At 38.9% G+C, this 23,516-nt stretch overlaps 1 protein-coding gene across 1 annotated transcript in view; it reads left to right on the top strand.

The window, feature by feature from the left end:
* The window catches only part of LOC110456661, a gene marked incomplete at its 5' end in the record, with an annotated part of 52,102 nt that overhangs the window by 21,101 nt on the left and 7,485 nt on the right, over window positions 1-23,516 (top strand). The window contains 23 exons of the mRNA XM_021507519.1: window positions 895-1,036; window positions 1,444-1,781; window positions 2,411-2,552; window positions 2,695-3,020; window positions 3,752-3,890; window positions 4,608-4,898; window positions 5,437-5,616; window positions 8,035-8,192; window positions 8,959-9,072; window positions 9,712-9,827; window positions 10,222-10,370; window positions 11,202-11,410; window positions 12,145-12,275; window positions 14,048-14,115; window positions 14,836-15,003; window positions 16,056-16,106; window positions 16,998-17,176; window positions 18,220-18,287; window positions 18,663-18,763; window positions 19,824-20,078; window positions 21,399-21,547; window positions 22,135-22,234; window positions 22,692-22,954. Of these exons, the coding sequence (XP_021363194.1) occupies window positions 895-1,036; window positions 1,444-1,781; window positions 2,411-2,552; window positions 2,695-3,020; window positions 3,752-3,890; window positions 4,608-4,898; window positions 5,437-5,616; window positions 8,035-8,192; window positions 8,959-9,072; window positions 9,712-9,827; window positions 10,222-10,370; window positions 11,202-11,410; window positions 12,145-12,275; window positions 14,048-14,115; window positions 14,836-15,003; window positions 16,056-16,106; window positions 16,998-17,176; window positions 18,220-18,287; window positions 18,663-18,763; window positions 19,824-20,078; window positions 21,399-21,547; window positions 22,135-22,234; window positions 22,692-22,954 (3,837 nt within the window). The remainder of the gene's footprint in view (window positions 1-894; window positions 1,037-1,443; window positions 1,782-2,410; window positions 2,553-2,694; window positions 3,021-3,751; window positions 3,891-4,607; window positions 4,899-5,436; window positions 5,617-8,034; window positions 8,193-8,958; window positions 9,073-9,711; window positions 9,828-10,221; window positions 10,371-11,201; window positions 11,411-12,144; window positions 12,276-14,047; window positions 14,116-14,835; window positions 15,004-16,055; window positions 16,107-16,997; window positions 17,177-18,219; window positions 18,288-18,662; window positions 18,764-19,823; window positions 20,079-21,398; window positions 21,548-22,134; window positions 22,235-22,691; window positions 22,955-23,516) is intronic.

Here is a 23,516-nt window from a genome sequence, read left to right as displayed (position 1 = left end):
AAAGTAAGGGTCATCTAGTCTACCAGGTACTTCCCTTGAGTGGGTATGGTACCAGGAATCTCCAGGAACTATCAAGGTTAGTGGGAGGGGGCAAAGCAGGTGTCATCTAGTCTACCAGGTACTTCCCTTAAGTGGTTGTGGTACCAGGAATCTCCAGGAACTATCAAGGTTAGTGGGAGGGGGCAAAGCAGGGGTCATCTAGTCTACCAGGGACTTCCCTTAAGTGGGTGTGGTACCAGGAATCTCCAGGAACTATCAAGGTTAGTGGGAGGGGGCAAAGCAGGGGTCATCTAGTCTACCAGGTACTTCCCTTAAGTGGGTGTGGTACCAGGAATCTCCAGGAACTATCAAGGTTAGTGGGAGGGGGCAAAGCAGGGGTCATCTAGTCTACCAGTGGTTGTCAAAATAAAGGGCATGAAATATCAGGAAAAAATGGGAGAATGTAGGGTAACCCTAAACCGACATTTATTTAGGCCTTTTCCCATATCTAGGTAAAGATGATTTAAGTTAGGAAATACACTTTGAAGTTCATCAAAATTATTAGTCCTCCATTGAATAGGGCTGCACGCTTCTCATCTATCTGTGCATCATTCTATCTAATATACTCTGTTAATTATATTTCCCAAAAAAAAGTTTCTCTTGGAATAGCAGAGCGTTGCATGTTAAAGTCAGGTTATGGTCCAGGGTTATAATTACCTTGTATGATTTCTTTGGAGCAGATCTCATATACTCTGTTATGTACTATTACAGGTTTTGCATGTAAGTACCTCTTGTGATGGAATCGGGTTTGCAATCTTTTGATATCAACATCATGATTTGCATATCGTAATAACGAGAATATCAAATTAATTGTCAAACAATGATATACGTTACTGTATGTATTGTGTTTGTCAGATCTTCAGTGGAAACCACGACCCAGACACACCCGTCACCAACCCGATACAGTTTCCTATAGAGGCCAGAGGTATCAAACTCTTCCCAGTGTCCTGGCACCACGGCATATCCCTGCGCTGGGAGATCCTCGGCTGCATACAGGGTGGGTATACCAGCCACCTCAACATATACAAACATTGAAATACATGTACTATGAAGTAATGTTATTGAAATGTAGATATAAAAATACTTTTCTGCAGAATCATCATGTATACTTGGTACTCTTAATTACTCTCTACCTTTCCTATAGAACCCTAAATTTATAAAAAAAAACTTTTTCAAAAAGTAGATTTTATATGACTTACAGAACTCTAATAATCCTTTGGTTTAATTGAAAATAAGACTGAATGATTTTTAAGTTACATGAATTCAGTCTCTGATGATTAAACTCCCCCTGAAATTTCATAATGAACTATATATTCCAACCTTTGAATTGGAAGAGTTCAAATGTGTCTTCAGGGGTGAGTGAGTTAAACTTCCCCTGAATCACCTTAGATTATGACACTTCAGATTTCTGTACCCCGGACTACAGCGTGAGTGGGCCACTGGTCGCTCCAGACACTGCCATTACTTCATCAACAAATTCTGACCCCGCCCACTCAGCTGCAGCAGGCAGACTTCATCCAATCACAGCCAATGCACCTCCGTCCTGCTGGCGTGCCCGGTCTTCGGACAGTAATCTCCAATGGCTGCAGGTTGACCTCGGGAAATCTGCAATCATTCGAGGGGTGACCACAGCTGGTAACCCTGATGCTCAAGAGTGGGTTGGTCAGTTCAAAGTCCTGTACAATCTTGGAGGTCCAAGCCATAATTTCAACTACTACTCTGAGCCGTATGGTCGTATTAAGGTAGGCAAGAGGACAGAGATACGAACACTGAAACATGACCAAAAGACTACCCACCTTGGTAGCTGTTTATACAGACTACAGTGTCTATCATTTCCAGTAATAATTGATTTAGAAGCATGTATGACGTGAGGCGTGTGTGGTACACATACCTAGAAGTTCATGCACATTAAAAGAAAGAAGAAAAAATTGCTTTGCATTCTTTCATGAACATTTTTTATGAAAATATACTGTTTTAAATTATTTGGTAAGTAGTTTGCAATTTAAATCTACTATTAGATTGACAGTTAATAAGGAACATGAGTGTGCTGGTGAAGTTAGCATATATGACAGAGAAACCAGCCTTTTAGGGCTATAAGGTCCTGTAGGATAGTACAGGATATCATTGGAAGTTTAGTTTCAATATATACCAGGGTACGCTGCACATAATACTCGAAAGAGGGTGTTGCAGAATAGATAGATAGATAGATAGAAAATCTTTTTTTTCTGTGTGTGTGCTTTGTTCTGTTCTCATTCTCTGTGATATTACCATTCCACAGTTTATTGTCCTTTACAAGTGTAAGTTTGTAACCATGGTTACTGTTTATTATTTGTCTTTTTACATTTGACTCTCTTTGATTTTATTAACACAGACTCTCCCTGGTAACACTAACAACAATGAGACGGTGACCTACTTTTTTAAGGGACACTTCACAGCTCGCTTCGTGAGAGTGGAACCGGTCACGTTTCATACCTGGGTATCCCTAAGGATGGATATTCTGGTTTGTGCTCTTGGTGAGTAAAGAAATAATCATACAAGGTCTTGCATTCACTCTTGCATGTTCAATTTGTAGAGGCTTGCAATCTTTTCAGTTATAAAGAGAGAAAATAAAGCGATAAAATGAATGAAATTATTTGACGGTTTTGTCACCCTCAGGGTGCAGTGGTGTGCCATTGATCAACGGAAAAAACAAGATCAGTGACGATCAACTGGCAGCTTCTTCCCAACTTGATCCCGAGCACGGTCCATTTCGTAGTCGCCTGAACGTACCTGCCATGGGTCGGTATGGAGGGGCATGGACAGCCAAATTCAATGATGCTAGTCAGTACATACAGGCTGACTTTGGCAATCTCATCCAAGTTGTCAGTTTGGCCACCCAAGGTCGCCAGGATCAGGCAGAGTTTGTGACCTCCTACAATATCAGCTACTCACAGGATGGTAAAATCTGGTACGCTTACGACGCATTCACAGGACACGCTGTGGTAAGCTTGTTATGACAAAATAAATAGAGCTTTCATGTCATAGGAGAAGACCAAATATATATTATTCAATTATAGCCTTTGGCTGAGGTCAATACCTGGATTTAACGACCCGAGAAAAGATATATTAACCGAGGATGCAGTCTGAGGTTAATATATCTTTTCTCGGGTCAATAAATCCAGGTTTTGACCGAAGTTAAAGGCTACAATTGTTTTATTATTTTATAAAACAGTAATCTAAGCAATCTGGGAAAAAAAACACAACAAAAAAGCTTCAGAAATGGTACGGTGCATTGTTTGGAGACACGTCATAATTCTATTTTTAGAAACGCCCAGTCCTTCAACAAAAATCCTGCGCTCCAAGTCATTATCAGTTTTTATCGGTGGACATGTGATGCACTCCTGGCCAATAACTTGTCGGGAATCATATGAAAAAATAATGATTTGTGTTATTACACAAGAATAAGAAGTTTCGGGTCCAAAATTATTTATTGTTTGGGAGGAAATATAACTTCAAAATCAAAGGTCAAAGCCAAGTGCATGTAGTAGATAATAGTTATAGAATAGAACACAAATATCATGGGTAAAAGGTCAAATATGTTAGGAAAAAAAATCTGTATTTTCCCGTTATGTTTGTCAAAATATCCATTGCATACATGTATATAAGCTGTATATATGTCAGTGCTTACACCACAAAGTCTGTTCATGTGGTATTTTACAAAATTGTTTGGCAGACATTTGTTGGTAACTGGGATCACACATCAGTGAGGAAGTACGACTTTACCTACCCTATCATGGCCCGCCTCATCCGCCTGTGGCCGGTATCCTACCACGGTCGCATCTCTGTTAGGTGGGAGATCTACGGCTGTCCAGGTAGCTGTCACAAAAATCAAATAAACAAACTGAATTTGTCTTTATGTTGATCTAATGAAATATTTATTACTTGTTTTCTCACAAAACAATCTCAGAAAATAAGACTTTTTTTTATTCAATGTATGTTGTACATATAGTACATTTAACTCATTCACCCTCAAGACACATTTGAACCCTTCCAATTCAAAGGTTGGAATAGTTCATTATGAAACCTCAGGGGTCAATGAGTTAATTAAGATAATGGTGTCTTAGATGAGCCACTTTTTATCAGTTGAACCCAATGAATCGTAAGACACCATCATTTTTTCATATTGCTCACGATAAATGCCTGTCCCGTATTCTACAGTATGTCGATATTTTTGGTGTTTCATGTTAAGAAAATGCTGGCTCTATTAAAGGTTTACTATTATGATGTTGATGTCATTCAAAGGAGTTCTTGAAAAGTGGTCAGTTCAGAAAATATAGATATCAGGATGACAGTTTTATTCCTTTGTTTGATTTAAAGTAAAAATTCCTGATACTGACGTGGAAATTTTGTAAAAATGTCTATTCATTTTAATTTCAAATTATATTTATAAAACTTTAATTACATTATATTCTACCAACATTTACAAATTCAAAAGCTTCTGATATTGTTTCATCAATCCTATATTGAATGAAGATCTATGTGACCTTGCCTGTAAAGAAATGAAACATATTTCTTTCCCTCGTGTACAGGTGCTGACTCGGGAATAAGTATTGGTTGCTATGCCGACGACCCTCTGCATCGTGACCTGACTTTTGAACCCTACACTGACCCCAGTGTGGGGATGTGGCCCCCAATGTGTATCCACCACTGCTTCAACAAGGGTTATTACTATGCTGGTCTGCAGAACCAGTATAAGTGTTTCTGTGGTAACTCCTATGGTCAGTATGGTCCAGCTACAGACTGTACTCAGGCTTGTTTCCCTCAGACAACCTACCATTGTGGAGGCCGTACCTCCAACCTCATCTACTCCACCGGTCTAAGTAGGTTTTAGCCATAGATCATTTGAGTATGTTGTAGAAACCAGATCATTCACATTCTAATAATCTAAACATTTAATTGCCTTTCCACTGACTTTGATATCAGACACTAACAGTTCTTTAGATTCCAGATTGGTATTTCTGGTTGTTGTCCTAAATAGTAATACATGTAATAAAACAAATCTAACTTACCAGTTACTTGCCCCAGTAGCTGCCAGCTTGGGTCTGAAATGTTAAACCAGTGTTTGAGGCCTGTGGCAAGCTCAGAAGGGCATGGGTTCAATTCCCAATACCAGGAGCAATTTATATGGGACATGTAAACAGTGTCTTCAAATGGTTGTATAATGTTTTAGTTGTGGAAGCCCTTGGTGAAGTTAACATGTTTGGATGTGAGATAAAATAACAATGAAAAAGCACAAAGACAGACTTGGGAAGTCGCCACTAATTCCAGCCCCCTTTTGTGATAGAGATTAGTTTAGTTATTCAAACTCCCTAGGTTTTGAACTAGACATATCCTTATCATTACTTTCCAATATTCCAGCCCCAGACTTCAAGGTGTGCCTTCCCAATTGGACTGGCTACAAAGACATGTGCTACTTCCTGATGCTGGATCTACAGACATGGGCAGAAGCCCAGCACCAGTGTAAGGTGATGGGAGGTGACGTGGCAACTGTCAACAGTCAGGCAGTTCAGGACCTTCTCTTCAGCCTCATCAACGAGAGTAAGTACAGGACCTTCTCTTCAGCCTCATCAGCAAGAGTAAGTACAGGACCTTCTCTTCAGCCTCATCAGCAAGAATAAGTACAGGACCTTCTCTTCAGTCTCATCAACGAGAGTAAGTACAGGACCTTCTCTTCAGCCTCATCAGCAAGAGAAAGTACAGGACCTTCTCTTCAGCCTCATCAGCAGGAGTAAGTACAGGACCTTCTCTTCAGCCTCATCAGAAAGAATAAGTACAGGACCTTCTCTTCAGTCTCATTAACGAGAGTAAGTACAGGACCTTCTCTTCATCCTCATCAGCAAGAATAAGTACAGGACCTTCTCTTCAGTCTCATTAACGAGAGTAAGTACAGGACCTTCTCTTCATCCCCATCAACGAGAGTAAGTACAGGACCTTCTCTTCAGCCTCATCAGCAGGAGTAAGTACAGGACCTTCTCTTCAGCCTCATCAGCAGGAGTAAGTACAGGACCTTCTCTTCAGCCTCATCAGCAAGAGAAAGTACAGGACCTTCTCTTCAGCCTCATCAGCAAGAGAAAGTACAGGACCTTCTCTTCAGCCTCATCAGCAGGAGTAAGTACAGGACCTTCTCTTCAGCCTCATCAGCAAGAGAAAGTACAGGACCTTCTCTTCAGCCTCATCAGCAAGAGAAAGTACAGGACCTTCTCTTCAGCCTCATCAGCAAGAGAAAGTACAGGACCTTCTCTTCAGCCTCATCAGCAGGAGTAAGTACAGGACCTTCTCTTCAGCCTCATCAGCAAGAGAAAGTACAGGACCTTCTCTTCAGCCTCATCAGCAGGAGTAAGTACAGGACCTTCTCTTCAGCCTCATCAGCAAGAGTAAGTACAGGACCTTCTCTTCAGCCTCGTCAGCAAGAATAAGTACAGGACCTTCTCTTCAGTCTGATCAACGAGAGTAAGTACAGGACCTTCTCTTCAGCCTCATCAGCAAGAGAAAGTACAGGACCTTCTCTTCAGCCTCATCAGCAAGAGAAAGTACAGGACCTTCTCTTCAGCCTCATCAGCAAGAGAAAGTACAGGACCTTCTCTTCAGCCTCATCAGCAGGAGTAAGTACAGGACCTTCTCTTCAGCCTCATCAGCAAGAGAAAGTACAGGACCTTCTCTTCAGCCTCATCAGCAGGAGTAAGTACAGGACCTTCTCTTCAGCCTCATCAGCAAGAGTAAGTACAGGACCTTCTCTTCAGCCTCATCAGCAAGAGAAAGTACAGGACCTTCTCTTCAGCCTCATCAGCAAGAGTAAGTACAGGACCTTCTCTTCAGCCTCGTCAGCAAGAATAAGTACAGGACCTTCTCTTCAGTCTGATCAACGAGAGTAAGTACAGGACCTTCTCTTCAGCCTCATCAGCAAGAGTAAGTACAGGACCTTCTCTTCAGCCTCATCAGCAAGAGTAAGTACAGGACCTTCTCTTCAGTCTCATCAACGAGAGTAAGTACAGGACCTTCTCATCAGCAAGAATAAGTACAGGACCTTCTCTTCAGTCTGATCAACGAGAGTAAGTACAGGACCTTCTCTTCAGTCTCATCCACGAGAGTAAGTACAGGACCTTCTCTTCAGCCTCATCAGCAAGAGTAAGTACAGGACCTTCTCTTCAGCCTCATCAACAAGAGCAAGTACAGGACCTTCTCTTCAGCCTCATCAACGAGCGTAAGTACAGGTCCTTCTCTTCAGCCTCATCAACGAGAGTAAGTACAGGACCTTCTCTTCAGTCTCATCCACGAGAGTAAGTACAGGACCTTCTCTTCAGCCTCATCAACGAAAGTAAGTACAGGATCTTCTCTTCAGCCTCATCAGCAAGATTAAGTACAGGACCTTCTCTTCAGTCTCATCAACGAGAGTAAGTACAGGACCTTCTCTTCAGCCTCATCAACGAGAGTAAGTACGGGTCCTTCTCTTCAGCCTCATCAACGAGTGTTAGTACATGACCAAAGTAAGCCTCTCTTTCTCATTTTCTGCAATTTTTACCAGTCAGAATAGTGCTGGTCATCGTCTTCATGTTTCTGGAGCTGAAGTAGTTATTGGCCCTCCTGTTCAGTCAGACTACATTTAGTACAACCAGAATAAATCAGCTTGTTTATGCAGCAAGAGGACTGCATATTTTGTAGAATACTCAGGTAATGACCAACTGTCATTAGTCTGAGGTACCAGTTATGTTGTGAACTTGAACTAGATGCATTAGCCCCTAGCCTAGCTAATCAGCTGGGTAACATTGCAAGAGAAATTATACAGCAAACTATTGGTATTATCTCGGGGAGAGTCATTGACTCTCACTTAAGGTGCCAGTAAAAAGACTGTTGTCTTTAAGTTCATGTAGTATATCGTGTCATCAGGTATGCATGCTCTTGTGTTGACCATGTTTTTACCTTTCGTTGACCCTTTGTTGACCTTATATAATGTTGTAGAAAACAGCCAGGACATATGGATAGGCTTGACCGACACTGTGGAAGAGGCTGTGTTTGAGTGGTCAGCAGGGGAACCAGTCATGTATACAAACTGGAATGCAAACCAGCCTCAGAGTCCTACTAATGTGGATGAGGATTGTGTCAGCATGTCCAATTCAGTAAGTTCAGCTGACTTAAGTCAGGAACATGTATCATGGGTACAGGGTAACTTCTGTTGAGATTAATAGAATCAATCACCTCCTTGAGGGTGAGATAGGGGAATCTCAACCGAGGGGAAAGATTCTTAAGTTGCAAATACCAGGCTTTGCCGAGTGTTTGCATGGCAACTTGAGAATCTTTCCCCGAGGGTTGCAATTCCCGGCTTATCTCACCCTCAAGGGGGTGAATGATTCTTTTCTCTTACCCTGTTCACCCATTGTGGGTCATATACATAATGAAATGTTAACATTAAAGGCTAAATTCAGGGTTGACGTGACGTTGATGGATTTTTGACATGACGTCATTGTATTATTGACGTGATGTCATACCATTGCTATGTATAGGGAAATCCTCCTGTCTCAACCCTAGGTTGAAAAAGGGATATCTCACACTGGTAAAACGTGGATACGCCTGTCCAGGGTAAGAGAAAGATGAGGACTTTTGCCAGCATGTGTTATTGGTCAAATTGAAAAGTAACATTTGAGTATCATATTTCTGGAAAATAATGTATGTCAGTGCTGCAATCAGCAATTTCAATGCTAAACATTCACACTTTATAATTGTAAGTCATTATAGAGTTGTTTTTGTGAATTGATTTTTTTTTATAACCCTTACAGCTGTCTTAGTTTCCTCCCTAACTTACCATTTATAACAATATATAATAATTGATGTATGTCTGTATATATAAGACTGTGGGGACAAACGTCTGTGTGTCTGTCGTTGTAGACAGGGGGCTGGCAGGATGAGGACTGTTACTCACACAAACAGTACATGTGTATGTCCCCCAAACATGGCACGAACAAACCAACCACAACCCAGCCTGTCGTTGGCTGTGCTCCGGTATGTAGTCTTAAACACTTTTACACAAGCACAATGCATTTTACTTCATCTCATGTGGTTTAACTCGTTCACCCCTGAAGACACATTTAAACTCTTCCAATTGAAAGGTTGAAATAGTTCATTATGAAATTTCAGGGGTGAATGGGTTAATAATGTCATTTTCAGTTTGTTTGTTTCATCTCCTGTTACCACTCTTTCTTGAGATTATTTTAGAATACATGTTGTCATGAAAAATTAAGGCCAACCCTTTTTCAAGGTTTCGAGGCATCTGATTGGCCAATAAAAATACACCCTGAAGCATCCAATGAAATGTCTTGCTTTAAAGGTTAACAATTGATTACTAAGCTACAATAACAAAGCCCACATTGTCTGCACTGTGGATAATGTGTAACATGAATTAGGACGAAAAGTAGGTTTTACATTTCCAATATTTGTTTTTAGTGATTTATTGAATAAATTATTAGACAGGAGTGTAGCGGAACTCGACTGGTTCGATCATCGGCGACCAGATTGCCCAACTGGTAGAGTGTCCCTCTAGAGTTCGGAAGGTCCCAGGTTCGAACCCTGGTCTGGCCGTTGCATTTTTCCTCTCCTGTTACAGGAGTTAATTAATTTATAATTTACTATCCATGTATACAGGGGTGGAAGGCCTTCCGATGGTCCTGCTACCTTCTTGTTGACATGCCTAGGAGTTTCATTGACGCAAACAAAGTCTGTCATGACCACTCAGCTACTATTGTGAGGATTGAGGACAGGTAAGAACAGAAGTACAGATAACAAAGACAGGTAAAGAAAAGAAAGACAGATAGATTGACATACTGTACAGGTAGCAAAGGCAGTAATATAAGGTATGGAAATATGCCAACTCCCCCTATTTAGGAGGGAGACTCCCGATTTTGGACTCTAAAATTGAGCTTTTTCTACCAGTGAATTTGCTAAACTTTTCCTATTTTCTCAGTTCTGATGAACAGCTCAAAAGAGGTCATTTACAAGTGTTCTTTTCCCTAGGGTGTACATACACACATTTTATTTTTGCTTTTATTCCAAGCACGCGTAATCTCCCCCATGGAAATTTGAAAAATTGGCAAGTATTGGTATGGAAGTATCAACTTAATTGACTACCAGTATATGTATTATGTTTGATTACAGATATGAACAAGCATACGTGTCCAGTGTTCTGGCTAGTAAGACGGGTCAGTACTGGACGGATGTCACAGACCTTGCTAGCCCAGGCACTTACAGATATTACGAAGATGGCTCAGCACTCCAATACACCAACTGGGGCCCAAACAATCCAAGTATGTACTGCATATTGAAAACTAGGACCCTTTATTAGGTAAACATTTGAGTGCTGGCAAGAGTCAAATGTTAACACAAGTTACAATGGAACAAGAGTTTCAGAATCATCTACTGGTGTTCCTGTAGGCCTGTAGGCAGTAGCCAGTTAGGTACATGGGATCGGTGTGTTCTAAATTGTCCACATTTAAATTACCTTCACCTACTTTCATTATACTTTCAGATTATGTATAGGTCAGTAGTCCAGGAGTCATTTTTCTTAGTCCTTGGTCATAATTTGGAAACAGTCCCATCATGTCCCAATCGTATAACCATTTAGAATATGCTTGCTGGGCATGAAGGAAGGGGGGAAAAAAATACATTCATACTACCAATATTGGCTCCAGGATCTGGTCCCACCCTTAATTCTAAGGTCATTACATAGAATATATGGACATGCATACATATTTCAACCAGGTATATATCCTATGGAACATCCTTGGAACCAGATAAAAGGAGCCGAAAAGAAGGATTTTTTTAAAAAATACTACAGTACTTTTAATGAGAATATTTTGTCCTGACTGTTTGATTTACAAGCCGTATTAGCCTCTTGTTCATAAGTTTGAATTTCCTCTCCTTATTAATTGATAAACTAGCCTTTTTTGACCTTACAAGTTCAAAAGCTGTCCAAGAAACTATTGAACTTGAATCAAAACCATGTTATCATGTACCTTTTAGATGTGGTAAGATATATGACCTAAACATTTTATCCTCTTCTTTTGATCGATATAAATATTTTTTCAATCAAGTATTTACAAACTGTATATACAGCCTGAAATATGTGTTGTTGGCAGCTAGTAGCAGTCGATGTGCAGCCCTTCAGGCCGGCGGTGCTAACAATGGCCTGTGGTTTGATGTTCTGTGTAACACAACATCCAAGGTTGTTTGTGAGCAGACAAGGCGGGGGTTCACCACGCCCACTCGACCCCCAACTACCACAGGCTTCATTCCCTGCCCAATGGGCTGGTGGACCGATTCTAACGATCCTAACAGCTGCTTCCAGGTAGGGGAAGAGCAGATCGCTACAGATTCTTGCACATCAAATTATACATCATCCTGGACACTCCAGGGGTTACGCTGCCTTACACTCTCTACACCCCTGGAATATGTCATGGCAAAATCGAAGGCTCAGTGTGGACCACCCTGCCGATGATACAAGAAGACGAATTTGATCCTTTGATGTACATCAAAAGAATCGTGTCACGTAGTGGTACAAAATGACTGATTTTGAAGTCTGATGTCACCCCTGTGTAATCTTCAAAGTACATGTATCAGCCTAGCGATTGGTTAGGGGTTTTTTCCCCGAGACCAATCAAACAGCAGCTTTGAGCCTTCAATTTTGCTATGACATATTCCAGGGGTGCAGAAAGGGAAAGTGAGCGTAAACCCCGGATATCGAGGATGATTACACATACAGTGTCATATTTCAAACTTATCATTATAAACGATTAAGGAACTGATTTTGGAGCATAAATGTTTAAAATAAACATATTTGTTTTTCCATTATTGATAATATATCCTTTTTTATATGGAATACTCAAATCAGTGTGTTTTTCATATCTCCATGAAACAAGCATTAATATTAAAATTATGGGCAAAAATTGAAAAGATGTGGCTGTTTCAATGTTCAAACATAATTGTTGAAGCTATTGGCTTGAAATATCCTAATACCTGAACAAATAACTTAGCGAACATTAGACAATTAGAGTATTTATACTCTATTTTACTATGTATTAGGTTAACATCCAGCTACCAAATAAGAGGCTTAGTTACCAGGATGCAGAGGCTGACTGTAAATCACAAGGAGCAGTGATGGCGGTGTTCCACAACAGTGCTCCCTATGACACCCTGTGGAGGAACCGAATGGTGTAGGTGTCTGATTGGCGTGGAAGGGAACATAAACATGGTACCGCTAGGAGGGTAAAAATCAGTGGAACAACGTAGGGTGTTATCACTGGGAGGGTAAAAATCAGTGGACAAAGGTAGGGTGTTATCACTGGGAGGGTAAAAATCAGTGAAACAAAGTAGGGGGTTATCACTGGGAGGGTAAAAATCAGTGAAACAAAGTAGGGGGTTATCACTGGGAGGGTAAAAATCAGTGGACAAAAGAAGGGTGTTATCACTGGGAGGGTAAAAATCAGTGGACAAAGGAAGGGTGTTATCACTGGGAGGGTCAAAATCAGTGGACCAAAGTATTAGGTTTTACCAGAGGAAGGGTAAAAATCAGTGGACCAAAGTATTAGGTTTTACCAGAGAGAGGGTCAAAATCAGTGGACGGAAGTATTAGGTTTTACCAGAGGGAGGGTCAAAATCAGTGAAACAAAGTAGGGTGTTATCACTGGGAGGGTAAAAATCAGTGAAACAAAGTAGGGTGTTATCACTGGGAGGGTAAAAATCAGTGGACAAAGGGAGGGTGTTATCACTGGGAGGGTCAAAATCAGTGGGCAGAAGTATTAGGTTTTACCAGAGGGAGGGGCAAAATCAGTGGACCAACGTAGGGTGTTATCACTGGGAGGGTCAAAATCAGTGGAACAAAGTATTAGGTTTTACCAGAGAGAGGGTCAAAATCAGTGGACAGAAGTATTAGGCTTTACCAGAGGGAGGGCCAAAATCAGTGGACCAACGTAGGGTGTTATCACTGGGAGGGTAAAAATCAGTGGACAAAAGAAGGGTGTTATCACTGGGAGGGTAAAAATCAGTGGACAAAGGTAGGGCGTTATCACTGGGAGGGTCAAAATCAGTGGACAAAAGTAGAGTGTTACCACTGCAAGGGTCATAATCAGTGGACCAAAGGATTGGGTTTTACCAGAGGGAGGGACAAAATCAGTGGACCAAAGTATTAGGTTTTACCAGAGGAAGGGTAAAAATCAGTGGACCAAAGTATTAGGTTTTACCAGAGGAAGGGTAAAAATCAGTGGACCAAAGTATTAGGTTTTACCAGAGGAAGGGTAAAAAAAAGTGGACCAAAGTATTAGGTTTTACCAGAGGGAGGGTCAAAATCAGTGGACCAACGTAGGGTGTTATCACTGGGAGGGTAAAAATCAGTGAAACAAAGTAGGGTGTTATCACTGGGAGGGTAAAAATCAGTGGACAAAAGAAGGGTGTTATCACTGGGAGGGTAAAAATCAGTGGACAAAGGTAGGGTGCTATCACTGGGAGGGTCAAAATCAGTGGACCAAAGTATTAGGTTTTACCAGAGAGAGGGTCAAAATCAGTGGACATAAGTATTAGGTTTTACCAGAGGGAGGGGCAAAATCAGTGGACCAAAGTATTAGGTTTTAACAGAGGGAGGGTCAAAATCAGTGGACCAAAGAATTAGGTTTTACCAGAGGGAGGGTCAAAATCAGTGGACCAAAGTAGGGTTTACCAGAGGGAGAGTCAAAACTAGTGGACAAAAGTAGGGGTTTTCTCCTGGGAAGGTAAAAATCAGTAAATCGATGTCATGGTTTTCCTGACGGAGGGCCCAAATCAGCAGGACCAATGTAGGGGTTTCTCATTTGAAGGGTCAAAATCAGTATAGAACCAAGTTTATGGTTTTACCGTGCATAATGAGGATAAAAGTTTATATGATTATAATTCAAATTGATAGAATTTGATTTCATATATCTGTTGAATGTTTATATGTTTTCATTTATTATAGAGGAACAAATAATGGAAACTTCTGGATTGGACTGAAGTATTCTGGACGCGCTGGTCATGACGGTAAAAGTGAGTATGTTCAGGTCAAAGGTCAGAGGTCACCAATTGCTGGCAAGGTCACATTCAACAGATGAACCAAACAGTGTCCATGGTTACATACAGGGTCTGTCGAAGTCAACATTACAGGAACACCTGTATAAAAAGCATAAAGTTATTGTAAAATAGTTCACATATTGATGTTCATACAGACAAAATTATTTCTTCATGAAACAAAAAGAGAATAACAAGATTCATTCAATCATTTTGCAACTGCAAAAATCTGACACAGGTATACATACGTTGTAATAAGTAAGGAGAAGTGTGTCACAGCTCACAGAACAACCATGAGTGCTGCTATAGAGGCATGGTAGTCTAGTGGTAGGACACTGGGCTCGTGACCAAAGGGTTGCGGGTTCGAGTCACGTCACGGCACTGTGTTGTATCCTTGAGCAAGATACTTTACTCCCCTTCATGGACCGCTTGTTCCAGTCTACTCAGCTGTAAATTAGTATGTGACTGTGAGCGCTGAAATGGTAGCACCGGCTGTATGCTCCCAAGGGAGTTGAGAAAGGTATTGGCTGATTGCAAAGGCCCTAAAACAACGGATAATAATTTGTGAACCGCTTTGAGACGACCTAGGAGCTAGGTTGTGATAAAGCAGTATATAAGAACCTCAAACTATTATTATTATAGGTAGGATGTTCTTTCCTATACTTTGTTTTAAATAACTCCTCATGCAAATGATTGCAGTATTTTCCTGGGCGGACAAATCTAGGGTTGACTTTGTGAACTGGAGTCCAGGAGAACCCAATAATTTCCACAATGCTGAGAACTGTGTGGAGGTCATATACTCCTCGGGGAAGTGGAATGATTCCCCCTGTAGTCGAACCAAGAACTGGATCTGTTCTATCAGAAGAGGTAACTTAATACTCATCGTATTATGGAAATAACATCATAGTTATAATCTATGAACCTATAGACATCTTTGTATAGATACTTTATGTACCTAGACATCTATATATAGATACTTTATGTACCTAGACATCTATATATATATAGATACTTTATGTATCTAGAAATCTATATATATATACTTTTTGTACCTAGACATCTATATATAGATACTTTATGTAATTAATTATGTACCTAAACATCTATGAAAAGTTACTTTATGTACCTGATCATCTATATATATATATATACTTTATGTATCTAGACATCTATATATATATAGATACTTTATGTATCTAGAAATCTATATATAGATACTTTATGTTCCTAGACATCTATATATATATACATAATGTACCTAGACATCTATATACAGATACTTTATGTACCTAGACATCTATATATAGATACTTTATGTACCTAGACATCTCTCTATATATATATATACATGTATATACATGTATATACATAATGTACCTAGACATCTATATACAGATACTTTATGTACCTAGAAATCTATATATAGATACTTTATGTTCCTAGACATCTATATATATATACATAATGTACCTAGACATCTATATACAGATACTTTATGAACCTAGACATCTATATATAGATACTTTATGTTCCTAGACATCTATATATAGATACTTTATGTACCTAGACATCTATATATAGATACTTTATGTACCTAGACATATAGATACCGTATACCTTACATCTATATATAGAAACTATTGGTACCTAGACTTCTATTTTAAGTCTATATTTCACTTTATAATTTCTTAAATATCTGAACATGTGATTGACATCAGTCAAATTGACAATCAGAAGACAGAGTGATAATATTAGACAAATATATATCTGGCATTTCTTGTATAGTTCTGAGTTCTGAATTAAAATTTCAGGGTTGGTAAGGTAACGATACATATATTTTGTTACAGTGACCACATCTGGACATTGGATGACATTGAATAATTGCCTGTGCTAAAACTGTACATATTGTTGTATTACAGGGACCACATCCCGACCTAGAATGACAATGCCAACACCTCCTGCTCCACTATGTAAGTAAGAACAGATAATTAACATTACCAAATTATCTTCTGGCATTTTGTCCAGGTAATATTTTTGTTAAGCTGCATTCCTTCAAATTTCTTGTATCATTTGTCACAAAGAAAGTATGATAGAACCGTCTTCATATGGGTCATAACTTTGAAATGGTTGAGATTCAGACCCCTTTACCATACAAAACTTTGCTGGGCATCAAGAGATGAACTCAGTCCTGATATTAGAATTGACACTGCAGTCTGGCCCTACCCCTAGGGACTTAATTCCCTAACCATAACTTTGAAATGATTGCTATCCCAACCAATGGCCATAAGTATGTACCATTGCTGGGCATAAAGATCGGATGAGCCATACAGGCCATCTGGGCCTCGTGTACTAATTATGAGGTATAGATGAAAATCTACATACAGGTACTCCGGAGGTGCATTTTGGATGGTGTACATTCCATGGTACTTTTCATATGTTGGAAGAAACAGAAAATTGTAAAATGGACATAAATCAAAGCTGTCAACCCTCCCACATTAGGGAGGAGACTCCCTCATTTTGACCAAAATTTACCAATCTCCCTTGAAACTCCCTCCGTCAAGTCCAAACTCACACAAACTAAAAAACTACATCCCGGGAACAAATGATCTCCTAGTTACCACAGGGCGTGTGTAATGATCATAACAGGTGTATCTGAATCAAAGTAATGTTTTTTGGAGTTATTTTGATGCATAAAAAATGAAAGATAAGGAATGAGGTAGATCTGCCTCATTGGAGGTTTCAGAGGTTGACACCTTTGTCAAGTATTCACTCAATTATATATACATCATATAGCCGTAGTTTTTCTGCAACTGCTATTAAAAGAGTCATTATATTTGTATTGCCTCAATGTAAAATTCCAGATAATTGCCCTCACCATGGGTATGTGAGATTCCCTTCCAACAACCACTGTTACCTGATCCAGGATGCCTCGGGAAACTATGCCAAGTCCTGGCGAGAGGCTCGCACTTTTTGTCAGACTAATGGTGGCGATCTCGCCAGTATTGGTACCATTGGAGAGCAACGCTTCCTGGAGTTTCAGGTTAGTAAAGAGTTTCCTTTGTAAATTCTTTCAAAACATCGGTATTGTATATATTTATTGGGTAGCGAAATTTGGCAACATTCTCTCTTATATTTGACCTTTTATGCCCCACCACTATTTGGTAAGGGGCTTATAGTGTTATCCTTGTCTGTACATCTGATTGGTTAAGTTTCTGTATGTAGGTCAGTTACTGAGCAAGTACTGTGACTTTACAGACTTATAGACCTTTATAAGTACAGCATTTTACAGGATTATTATTTTTGCGACCTTGACCTTTTATCTTGACCTTTGTGACCTAAATGAAGTTTGGTCAAAGTGCTGCAGCTATATATGGGGTTATACAACTTAACATGATACATTTATTACCTGGACCTTTGATCTAGGCCTGTGAACTTGGTTAAGTTTTTTTATGTTTACGTCAGTTATGGAATAACAGGATGTTGCATGACACTTTTAACCTTGACGTTTGATCTCTTTCACCTTGGTTAAGATTCTTTGTTTTAGTCACTTAAGGACTAAGTACTGCACAGGTAGGGTCATGCAATTTCAGATGCTTGCACAACAGTTTTGTAAACTTGACCTTTGACCTTGACCTCTGTACCACTAGCACTGTATGTACGTTACATATTGGTCTGCTATGCATATATACAGAATTATGTAGGATCTTTTATGTGATAACATTTTAGTTTAGTTACTTACCACTGGGTTCTTCTTTACTAAGGAATTAATAGTGAAACATGCAATGTTTGTCAAAGTGACTTTTGACCTAAGATCTTGAAAAATGTTTTGCATTCAGATTTGGACGAAGTGCTGTTAAATTTCTCCTGCTAGGGTCAGGTATTGTGCAGGGTATCCATTCTTACAGAATACATTTCTGGTTTTTCTTATTGGGTAAATCGAAAGCCCTATTCAGAACGAAAAAAAAGTATTTTCTAGCTCATTTCCTTAGAGATGTTATAGCAAAAATGCCTTATTGTAAGTTTTCCCAACTGATCAAGGGAGAGAAAACATTTATCTGAAATCAAAGGTCTTCTCTTTTACAGATTGCCAATACATCCCAGATGTTCCTGTGGATTGGTTTCAATGAAATTGATTCCCCATATGGCTACCAGTAAGTATAGAAAGGAACCTAGAGTCGCAGTACTAGTACTTGCTTCTGATCAAGAGCTATGATGCTTGATCAGATTGTATAACCTTAACCCACCTACAAGGGATGTCAGAGGTGTTCAAAAGAGAAATAACAATCTCTCAGCAGTTAAGGCTATCTGTAGCTTTCTTGTTGTGTTTAGCTGAAGTATTTGAGTTTATCTGACAGATATTTTATCTAACATGTCTAGTCTTTTTATGTTGTCTTTAGCTGAAGTATTTGAGTTTCTCTGACAGATATTTTATCAAACATGTCTAGTCTTTTCATGTTGTCTTTAGCTGAAGTATTTGAGTTTCTCTGACAGATATTTGGTCTAACATGTCTAGTCTTTTCCCACAGCTGGTCCGACGGCACTGTTCCATCGTTCATCAATTGGAACGACAATGAACCCAACGACTACGGAGGTGCAGAGGACTGTGGCCAAATTGCAGTTAAAAACGGTGTGTGTTTACCTTGTAAAACAAAGACAGAATGTATAATGTATGAAAATATCAAAATATAATTTTTGAAGAATAGATATCACTGCTTGATCAACCTGTCTTTTGTAGCTGCTTTTTGTTGATAACTGATAGATTTTCACATATCCTATTTCTTGGCTTACTGTAATCCGTCTTTTTGTATTGCAGAGTTATCTGCTCTTGTGAGCAGGTATTGATTGTTACGTCATTTGTTTGTGAGAGTAACATCATAACTTTTTGAGAAAAGGACGTAATTTTCTCGCACAAACTAACGACGTAACAATCAATACCTGCTCGCAAGAGCAGATATCTCTGCAATAACGAAAAGACGGAATAATAAACATTCAAACCTGTTGTTATAACCACCTCTGTACAACGACCACCTGTATTACATTGTATGTGACATTTAAATGTCTCTCGCTGACTTATAACACATAGTTGACCTGTATTCAGACAGTGGCTCAATGTCTTACTACCTTGTTTTTCTGTTCCCTTGATGTAAACAAACTTGTCCTTGATTTGTCAGCTCGCAGATCAATGTTAAACATTGATACATGTATTGCAATAATAATTGACTCAAAATTTTGATTAATTCAGTATATGTAATTTATAGGTCCCACTTATCACAAACAAACAAAATAATTGATTATCAATATTGAAATGTATTGCAGATGTTTTTGAGCAATCTCTTTTTACCAACGCACCTCCTGTATAAGACTAATTTTTCTGTGCAGCTTCAAATATATTGTATAAAATTGATCAAAATATGGTACGTAATATATAATAAAATGTATTCCTCCTGTTTGTGTCTACCAAAATAAGGCATCGTTGGCTGCCCTTCATGTTTAGAACAACATCTACATGTGTATAACTGCTGATGGTTCTAGTGTTTTTGAATGGTTGCTTGACTGTTATATGTTCAGTTGGAAATATCTTCATCGGATTGCACAGATACCGTCATTACTCTAATACTTCTCTGATGTGGAATGGTTTTTCTGTATTTGTATGTCATAAATGACAATCTTTTATATTAAAATTCTAGGGAAATGGAACGACAATCACTGTGCAACAAAGACGGGTTATATTTGTGAGAACGGACTTGTGTCCCACAATGTCACCACACCGGCACCCATCATACATGGCAACTGTCCTGCTGGGTTCAGGCCCTACGGCAACAAGTGTTTCCGGGTCTACACATCTCTCAAAACCTGGCAAAATGCCAGTCAATTTTGTCAGGGCCTTGGAGGGAGGCTGAAAGGCTACCATCTGGCCAGCATTGCAAATAAATTTGAAAATGGTAAGGAATTAGTTTTAAAAGAAAATTGTCCTAATTGATTCAAAGTGTTTTTAATAATTTTAAGCCCAAATTAAAGGAACAAAGTAAGATGTCGCGTAGGCATCTGTCGTCCATCCTCTGTTGTCAGCTTTTTTAGCTCACCTGGCCGAAGGGGAAGTGAGCTAGCTTATGTCATGTTGCGTCGTCCGTCAACTTTTTCTTAAAACAACTTCTTCTGAAGAATGGACAGGCCTAAAGTCATGATATTTGGCTGGAAGATTCGTTGGTAGGAGTCTGACAAAGTTTGAGAATGAAAATGACCTTGACCTACTTTCAACGTCACAGGTGTCAAATATTTCAAAAACTTCAAACAACTTCTTCTGAGGAACTAAAAGGTATAGAATCTTCATATTTGGCTGGTGTCTTCCTGGGATGGAGCCTGACAAAGTTTGAGAATGAAAAGGATATTGACCTGCTTTCAAGGTCACAGCTGTCAAATATGTCAAAAACATCAAACAACTTCTTCTGAATAATCAAAGGCATAAAAATTATAATATTTTGCCAATGAAAATGACCTCAACTACCTTATAGGTCACAGAGGGCAACAACGTATTAAAGGATTTGTTCTTTAGAACCAAAAGGAATGGATTCATAAGATTTGGCTAGTAGCTTTTGGAATAGAGCTAACAAAGTATGAGAAGGAAAATGACATTGACCTACTTACAAGGTCACAAGGGAAAATATGTCAAGTAAGTTCTGAAGAAGAACCAAAATGCATAGAATCTTATAATAATATTTGGTTAGTTTCAACAGATGGAGCTAAAAAAGATTGCAAGGGGAATATTTATAGTGCAATATAATATTTAATGATAATAATTTGCTATGACTGCTTAAATATTCAGATGAGCGATACAGGCCCTCTGGGCCTTTTGTCTTAAAAAGACTATTAGCCCTGGTCCGCTGCAAGGATGCTGAATATTTGTTGTTTTCCAAGGGCATGTGGGTTCAGTGTTGTATAGGTGAATGCCATGACCCTCATTTAGGGCAACAAGGTTGGCCCCAATAAGGGAAATATCTAGCTGTAGATAATTATAGAAGCCTACCCGTCAGTTCGTGTGAAAGCACTTTAACCTAATTTTGCTTGGAGCATCCATTGGCTTGTGGAGTTTATTGTGTATATTAATAAGTGCAGTGATCCCTCTGAGGGGGGTGGGTGGGCCCATGCAAATGCAAAATGGTCATGGTGACCTGTGATTGGCTAAGATCTATATATATATATATATATATGTGTGTGGTTGTGTATGAATAACATTACCATTGCTATAATTTTGATCTCCACAGCCTTTGTGACGACTTTACTAGGCGACCGGGGAGGAATAAGCCCCTGGATTGGTCTGTATTTTTTCCATGGTAATATTCGTTGGATTGACAACACTGACCTAAACTACTCTAACTGGGACAGGGGAGAACCAAACGGTCACACAAGTTCGGTCAGTAGTAACGTATTGTCTGGTACATCAAGCTTTAGTAACTATTTAAATATCATTTCAACTTTACACAGTGAACATGCAGTGCTTCTGAAAATCTTGGATCATATGCATATTTGATGCTGTCACCGATTGCCTGCCTGCACATGATATATCTATCTCCTGTTCGAAGAGCTCCATCTCTGTAAAATATCTTTGATAGTCTAGTTCACTCACAAGTAAAATATATTTAATTATTTTAATGATTATTTTAAAAAGAGAAAATTCTTGTGTTAGGAAATGTTCGTGTTGTGACTGTAAGTTGATCGTGATCAGTGTGAAAATTATCGCATCAGCAATAATTCTGAAATCTATATATTTATAATCCATATGATTGATTTATATATATTTGCATGAACATTTCCACAACTCAATTTTTTTTCTACTTTTTCAGTACATTGTAGTTTAAACTTACATTTAATACACCGAACGATTGTCCTATTACACTTTACATGTGAAAATACCTTTACGAGTGATCTAATTCACCCAAAATTAATAGGATACAGCTGTATATAATTTGGTAATAGAAAGTTTGTGTTGTGTATATATAGTCGATGTGTACACGGCTATATGGCCGCCAACACAATGCTGGACTCTGGGACGACTACAGTTGTAATACCAAAAACCCCTTCATCTGTGAAACAAAGAAATGTAAGTATACTTAGACCAGCAAAAACTTTTCTCTGGATGTCACTCAATATCTGGGGGCAGAAAGAAGGGACCCAATGAGGGAGGGGTGTTGCTGAAAGACAGAGTCAATATTTTGTAATAAACGCTGAATTTGATTTAATGAGAAAGTTTTACCCTAGGTTGCTTCATTAACTAGGTGAGTGCATGATACAGGCACTCGTGGCCTTTTATTTCAAAAGACACAAGGTTACAAGGTTGAATTTTTACAATAAGTACGTATACATGTAGCTATCAAGTGAAAATTCATTTCAGCTCACATAGTATATATATATGTATAGACCATTCAAGCTTTTTCGTAATTATGATTTATATATCAAAGCATGTTCCTCACTGTGATTATGTTTATTGTGGATTTTGATCATTGTGGTATAAAACAGATTTGTCTTATCATTATAAAGTGTCTATGTATATTGTGTAGTGACCAGCATTATAACACCAGAACCGATGCCCAACAGCTGTCTAATACACCCCGGCTTTAAAGCCTTCATGTCGGACTGCTTCATGTACGTCCCTACCAAAATGAGCTGGGCCAACGCCAACGCGTTCTGTCAGAGCAAGGGCAGAAGTGTCTTCCTGGCCACCCTCACTAACAGGTTTGAACAGGACTTCTTCTTGCTGCTCATTAACGACCCCTCCATAATCACCAAGTCAGGTGTCTGGATCGGACTCCACAGCACTCAGGTACATAATACTTACAATACCTCAGTCTGTACCAATATCAAAACTTTTCTTATCATTTGGGATGCTAATTAACACATTCACCCCTGAAATGTCATAATGAACTATTCCAACCTTTGAATTGGAAGAGTTCAAATGTGTCTTCAGGGGTGAATGAGTTAAGATAATTATGTGTGCTTTAAACAATACCTTTTTGATGACTGGTAATCTAAGTGTTAATAATGAACCCTAGGGAACCACTGAAATTAGACTGTTGTAGGTATAGTTTTATTCTAGTATTTTACTGTTAAGATGGATATTTTCTCATCCATCTAATTTTCATAATGTTCACCGTAGCATTTTTTTAGCAGAAAAATTATATCAAATGAAAATGAACAAAAATGCATAATAAATTTTGACCTCATCAAAACACAACCAACACAATAAACAAAAATGAACACAAAGATTTATTAGTTTAACACAAATAATGATTACTTACCTACCTATCTAATCTGTTGTTTAAATCTGTCAGTGTAAGTTAAAAAGCTTTCAATTAAGATTAAAAAAAATGTTCTTTTTTTTCCTT

This window comes from Mizuhopecten yessoensis, unplaced genomic scaffold (genome assembly GCF_002113885.1).
Source record: "Mizuhopecten yessoensis strain PY_sf001 unplaced genomic scaffold, ASM211388v2 scaffold8821, whole genome shotgun sequence".
NCBI classification, from domain to species: domain Eukaryota; kingdom Metazoa; phylum Mollusca; class Bivalvia; order Pectinida; family Pectinidae; genus Mizuhopecten; species Mizuhopecten yessoensis.
The sequence above is the reverse complement of the archived record's forward strand: the minus strand, read 5'-3'. Positions and strand labels throughout refer to the sequence as shown.